Below are 6658 nucleotides of genomic sequence, written 5' to 3'. Positions count from 1 at the left end.
TATAACCTAAGATGTTACTGCATCTCTATTAATGGTGACAGTGTGCAGATATGGATGGTGTACTGTGTTGTGTGTTATGTATTGTGTTGGATTACTGTTTGTCATGCCAACTGCCCTTTGGGTATGTTCAAATTTCACTCTACTCAACTTTACTCTATTTCATGGGTGCTATTTTAAACAATTAGGATAATATCCCTACAAATTAAAAACTTGGGAGAAAGTAGAGTTCAACATATCTCTCATAAATAGACAGGCTACATATAGTCTAGTCTGACCCACAGAAAAGGCATCGCGACACTTCGCATAATCACCTCATCAGCACATTTAGTGACATTCAGTAAATTGAGCAGCTTTGTCGATGCAAGATGTTAATAAAAGGAACTATGCTGCCATCTAGTGCTGATGAACACAGGCACCTGTACAACTCTGCCATCACATGAACGTCTAAACTCCAGGAGATCAGAAACCCCTCACAGACTGAAGAAATCTAGTTTGGGGACACCATGTGAAGAAGAGTTCTCCACACCGACGTGAAGTGAGTTAGATCATAAATTGGTTCATTTTGTTGTGAACTAAATGCGAACAAAATGAATTATAGAAGGAAAAGGTCTGTAGGTACATTTTCTTACACCTGGGGGCGCTCTAGCTGTCTTCTGAGATCACCAAACCTTTACTCTGAGCGTCATCCAAAGTGTTTGATTTTCAACTCCCCCCTCCGTCTGTGTTCGTGTTTATTTCTGAACACTTTTCTTAGTGCCACTTAATTTTAGGCGCTTTTAAGACCAAAATGTAGAAAGAAAAAAAAATGCACGAAAAGCCCTCCAACAAATCTCGAACAAGGAGCAGAAAAAAAAAACCTGCTTTATTACGAGCATGAAATCCAGAAGATGGAAAACTAATGCTAGCGATAAGTAATTTACTGCACCAGTTTAATGCTTCCTTTTTCTAATGTGTTGTACATGTTACCCATATGTTGAAGTCATTTTTTAAAAATCTCTCCACATGCACAAGGAGATCAAATTCTAAGGACCAGACCTGTTGGGCCTACACGTTTGATCACGGTACCTTTCTCTGATTCTTTTAAGATGCAACCGGGACAGACAGACATGAACAAATAATGGAGGGGGGACGCGATGGGGAGTAGTCAGTCGTGCAGCCCTTACTCATTGGTTGCCTCAGACACAGTAGCTCTCCCTCTCACTCTCTCATAAATGCGCTCCCACCACCGACCGTAGCAGATAATCACAGGCCTGCGACAAGGACGCACCTTCCGCTGATTTTTTTCACAGTTTCCACGGGGATGCGTTTTGATTCACGAAAAGGTGTCATCAGTCCAAGATTTGAGTCGTGTTTTCAGCTTGCATTTTCGCGATTTTTGCGCATAGGTTACGCGTCTACTTCGCTCCAACTCGAAGATGACTGGGGTTTTTGAGAACTTAAACACTGATATGCATTCGAACCAGATTACCTCAAGCAATTACCACAGCTTGCACAAATCGCAGGAGTCCCCGACTCTGCCAGTGTCCACGGCGACGGACAGCAGTTATTACAACAGCCAGCAGCCTGGGCATTGCGCCGGGTCTCCATTTGGCCAACTCGGGTCTTACCAGTACCACGGCAGTGCCACGAACTCTGTGCCATACAACGCAAAGTCATACGACCTTGGTTTCAACTCATCTTATGGTGCATACAGCTCCTACGGCTCCAACTCCTCTCCTACTCCAGCCGAGACAGGTAGGCACGCACTTCAACTGATTTAAACATTCATATGGATGCCATATTTTTTGTTTTTGAACATGAAATTTCTGAGGTCAAGTTAAATAATTTGTTGCACAATATTTGACAGGACAATAATTTTGGTCAAAAATTACAAAACACATTCTTAATTCTCCATTATAATTAATGAATCAATGTCCATGTTTATTTATTCTTAAACGCAGTTTTCAAATATTGACATTGTTGCCTGGCTTCCAACAGGACATCTTTAATCAAGTTATTTTCTTGGTGTACACAAATCTGCCAAACACAAACTGACGGCAGTGCAAATATGCGTAACAGTCTACAACACTGAAAAATCTCAAAATCCTTCATGCATAACGTCAGTTGCATTTAAATATTCCCTCAGAGAAAGAAGAGAGCGAGCCAGAAATCCGGATGGTTAATGGAAAACCAAAGAAGGTCAGGAAACCTCGAACCATTTATTCCAGCTTTCAACTGGCTGCACTTCAACGGAGGTTTCAAAAGACGCAGTATTTGGCTCTACCAGAACGGGCCGAGCTGGCAGCCTCGATGGGCCTTACGCAAACACAGGTGGGTTCATCTAAGACGGGTTTAAACGCTGTCAAATATCCACTTTGTGTCTCATGAAAATAAATTTAAACTGACGAATGAGGTTTTGAGCTAGAAAATATCAGCTAATCATTTTTATGCTTATATCTACTTTTCTTTCAGGTCAAAATATGGTTCCAGAACCGCCGCTCCAAGTTCAAGAAGTTGTGGAAAAGTGGAGAAATCCCCCCAGATCAACATGTTGCTTCCAGCGAATCTCCCCCATGCACGTCTCCGCCAACTACTGCCTGGGACTTTCCACAGACTCAAAGAATGAACAGTGTCAGCTCTAGTTTACCTCAGAGCAGCAGCCCTCCCAACACGACTGCGCCTTCGTCGTTTTTGGCAAACTACTCCTGGTACTCAACCACGAACTCTACGGCGCATCTGCAGCCTGCTCTGGTCCAGCACCACCATAACGCCGCCATAAACGCTGGGACGATATTCTGAAATCAAATTTAAAAAAATTTAAAAAAAAAAAAAGCAAACGAACATCGGGTTTAAATCGGACAATACTGGTGAAAAAAGAAAACAAATGCCAATACCTTCATTTTACAGAACTTGTGTGTGCGCCATGTGAACTTTACGCAAGCATCTAGGAGAGCTGGAGCCAGACAGGTTCATGGATCTTGCCAGTTTTCTCACTGGCAAATGGTACATACAGATTTCTACAGTTATTTTTATATTTATTTATTTTGTTTATGTGAGGGATGAATGAACCACTACTACCCAAAGCAATCACAGCGTGGGCGCAAGCCCACTTTTACGCGGACGTCACTTTTTGCCATTCCTGCAAAATAAAACATTGATCGCAGGACAACCTGTCACAAATGTAGCACAAGTTAACTGTATCGTGCCTTTTTCAATATGACCTCATTTTGTTGTGCGATAAAAAAAAAAAAAAAAAAAAAAAAAAACAAACAGCTTACCTTTATCCATTCCTCGTGTAGTAGATTTGAATATATTGGGGGGTAAGTGTCTGAATCCACGTTTGTAAATATTTTACCACAGCTTTTTGATAACCCTTGTCGCTTTGACTCTTTCTTTTGGCTATTGGTGCAAATCCATTAACCACCGTAAGCTACTGATTGTTCTCCCCTCTGATTTACTTGTATCACATTTAATTGTATTTTTTTGTCTTATTTATTTTAGCAGTGTTCCATATATGGGCAGACGTTATTTAAATAAAATGTTTCTTGTGCATTTGCATCTGGCTGTTTCTGTTTTTTGTGAGAATATGAGTTGGTTTATCTCTTTTTCCAGTGGCCCTCTAACTATGTCTGTATGCCTGCAGGAGGACTATCCTTTTTATTTTAGCCTATTTTATTTACATACATTTAGAGTTTCCTTTTCTTTTCTTTTTTTCAAATAGTATAGAGTTTGTGCTTGTGGTGTGCTCAGCTACAAGTTTTTCTCATGTCAAATGTTTTCAGACAAAGAAAACGTTACTCTCATTTATTTATTTTTGTAATGTTTTCCTAATATCTCTACTGAATTGTACCGGCTATCATAAACAACTAAAGGCTAAATTTACATTTATTAAAACTACTTGCATTTCGATCTAAAAATCCTGAATATCGTTGACCAGACACCTGTAGCACAAGTTGTGTTGCTTAGCAACCAGGTTATCAGCTCCACCAGAACCGGCTGTAAAATTTGGACTTAAAAAGCTCAGCAGACGTTTGTACCATCTCACCTTGATTATGTTTGTAACAGCTAAATAAAGACGTTAGTGTGCTATCACAAGCTTGCTCCCGGTTAAACGTGTCCTATTTCAACCGGTTCCGTTAAGTCGTTGATTATTTAGGAGCAGGAGCTCGTGCAGGCTGGAGCAGAGGCCGCGGGGCGCACGCGGAGCTGAGAGCACAACAGCACGCTCTGGTATGCGCGAGGAGGAGATGAGGGTGAAGATGAGGGTGAAGACGAGGGTGAAGATGAGGGTGAAGATGAGGGTGAAGATGAGGGTGAAGATGAGGGTGAAGATGAGGGTGAAGATGAGGGCGGGCAGCCGAGCACGAGCTCCTCAGACTCGGTGGAGTCACAGCCGTTTTCCTCAGCCAGCCGAACACGAGCAGAAGAGACAGGAAGTGGATCCGGCGCCTGCAGCCGCAGCATCATGGAAACTTCTCTCACATCTCACAAGTGAAAAGTCTCTGATGTCTGAAGACGAGTAGATTTGACCCACATTATTGCCTGTGGGCTACATAGAAAACACAGGCACACGTCCAAACTCTCAATTTACCAGGAAACACAGGCCTGTGTTTTTATTTGATCATATATTAGTTTAATTTAATTGAGACATTTTGTTAGAACTTTGACTCCAACAGATAGATGGAGTGGGACTCGTATCATTCAGCTCTATCACTTACTGCAGCCTTCATTTACTGTCTCTACCACACGCTTCCCTTCAAACGACCACAGGCCATAAAGTGGGAGCGTTTCCTTGTCCATAATTAGGACTGTAGCTTGTCAGCGGTTGCTATATCTGCATGATGGAGCCTCCCCCGTGGGGCTGGCAGTATCAGAGGCCATGCATGCAGCCGATCTGTGCTCTGTGCTGACACAACAACACGCAGGCTACATAACTTGAAATGATCTGACTTCAAATCAATTATCAATAGTGTTGTGCGGAGTTGAAATGCATGCATCATGATAGGTCTGCACTGCATCATGGACTGGAAGAATACCTTATCAGCGCAGATTGCTAGAAAAATGTAAAAAAAACAACAAAAAAAAACCTTTGCTTTTTGCTTTCTGAAAATAAAAATTGATTTCAGGATGTTTGATGCTCACTCTGATTTCAGTCATGGATTAGAGCTGCTGTGGTTGATACTTTTTGCATTTCTCCTGGCAACTTGTAAATGCCATGCCCCCCTATTCTAATTTATACCCTGATCTGTAATTTCATCCACATTTGCTCTGGTTTGAGCATTTTGGCTTTCAAATCTGAAAGCCTGCAATTACTATATAATTCTTCGCAATTTTAGATGTCCTAATATGGGGTGTAATTTTTGCACAAGACAATTTCCCGCTATTTCAAGCATCAACATTGTCAAAGTTGTATGTACATAATAAATGGGAATATCAATGCATAGTTTTTAGCCTAACATCTTGACTCAACGATAATTATATCCGTGTGGAGCCGACGCAGAATTAGCCTGAATTGCATGGTAACTGCTGCTTTAAATTTTTAAAAATTACTCATAATTTCCCCCCAAAGATTACCAAGATCTCGAGTGCACAATGTCATCAGCGTAATGAGGAGTAAACATTTATGCTAATAATCTACATTTTTTCCCCCATCAGCTATAAAGAGGGGAAATAAAGCAGACATTTTCAGTCATTTTCTGAACTCTGCTGCTATAGCTTAGAGACCAACACATGGGACACATTTTGTGGGATTTAAAGCGCTCGGCTTGTGTCTGTGCTGCAGGATGCTGCTGCTGCTGCTCATCATCCTCCATGCTGATTTCTGCAAATCCTGAGAGGCAGCCTGCCTCTACAATTTCAAGCTGAAAGGTAAATGTTTATTTCTTATATTTTAGCGGGACGACTGAATGCATGTGGGGTGATTAAACACAGGAAACAGGCTGAGCCTGATTTATCGCATTTATTAATTTGTAGTCAGATCGTTGAATGTTAATGATGCTTTGATGATATAAGAAAAGAGGAGTTCCTTATGAGAAAATGTAACTTCAGCGTATTTAATGTGCAACCAAGGAGCTTCCTTTGTAGTAAAGTCCTATAGCTTAGAAAGCTGTTCACAGCGAGGAGAGATGTAAGGAAGGGGAGACACAGAAGTTGTTCTTCAGTCGCTGCTCTCGTTACTCTTACATTGTGCCTTTGCTAATTTTGAAACCTCTTCGCATTGACAACTCGGTGATGTACACCTGCAAGCAATTTGTCAGTCTTATACACAGGCTACGTCTAAGGGAACAGTGACGAAAAGGCAGCTCACCTATTTCGCTTTTTTCTCTATTGCAGCAGAAATTTTCTTTCAGAGCACTATCTCTTTTGTCAACGCAGAAAGATCCTCGGTGCGAAAAAAAATTGCTCATAATTACCTCAGAGATAGGAAACTGCATTAGAATAAATAAGGGCGAAATTACTGTAATTATGCTGGGTTTGATGGGCTCAGCTCGTATAATCAAGGGGAGAATACAGCGAAATAACACTGACCCTCTTGGATGTGCAGCTGCGCCTTTCTAGGACTAGGTAGGCAGATTTGTGCTCACCACACTGCAGCACTGCTTTCTTAATGGTATCGAAATATAGCCTACATAGGTCTATTCTCGATGTAAGGCTGTTCACAAAGGACTGGATAGTTCCA

At 41.4% G+C, this 6658-nt stretch overlaps 1 protein-coding gene across 1 annotated transcript; it reads left to right on the top strand.

Annotated features, from left to right (window-relative positions):
* Positions 1 to 1248: 1248 nt before the first annotated feature.
* Positions 1249 to 3529, top strand: dlx2a (distal-less homeobox 2a). Its single transcript, XM_069702560.1, has 3 exons — positions 1249 to 1734; positions 2126 to 2310; positions 2452 to 3529. The coding sequence occupies exons 1-3, from the start codon at positions 1416 to 1418 to the stop codon at positions 2776 to 2778; spliced, it is 831 nt and encodes a 276-aa protein (XP_069558661.1). The 5' UTR covers positions 1249 to 1415; the 3' UTR covers positions 2779 to 3529.
* The last annotated feature ends 3129 nt before the right edge of the window (positions 3530 to 6658 follow it).

This window comes from Brachyistius frenatus, unplaced genomic scaffold (assembly GCF_029030835.1).
Source record: "Brachyistius frenatus isolate BFR_SWC_R1_liver_20210118 unplaced genomic scaffold, ASM2903083v1 Contig_42, whole genome shotgun sequence".
Taxonomy (NCBI): Eukaryota; Metazoa; Chordata; class Actinopteri; family Embiotocidae; genus Brachyistius; species Brachyistius frenatus.
Note: the sequence above shows the minus strand (reverse complement) of the source record. Positions and strands in the feature narration are given on the sequence as shown.

Excerpts from the sequence above, each read along its gene's own strand:
- dlx2a (XM_069702560.1), top strand. The coding sequence starts at position 1,416 with ATGACTGGGGTTTTTGAGAACTTAAACACTGATATGCATTCGAACCAG. Across the intron at positions 1,735-2,125 it reads TCCTACTCCAGCCGAGACAG|AGAAAGAAGAGAGCGAGCCA; the intron begins GTAGGCACGCAC and ends ATATTCCCTCAG. Across the intron at positions 2,311-2,451 it reads TGGGCCTTACGCAAACACAG|GTCAAAATATGGTTCCAGAA; the intron begins GTGGGTTCATCT and ends CTTTTCTTTCAG.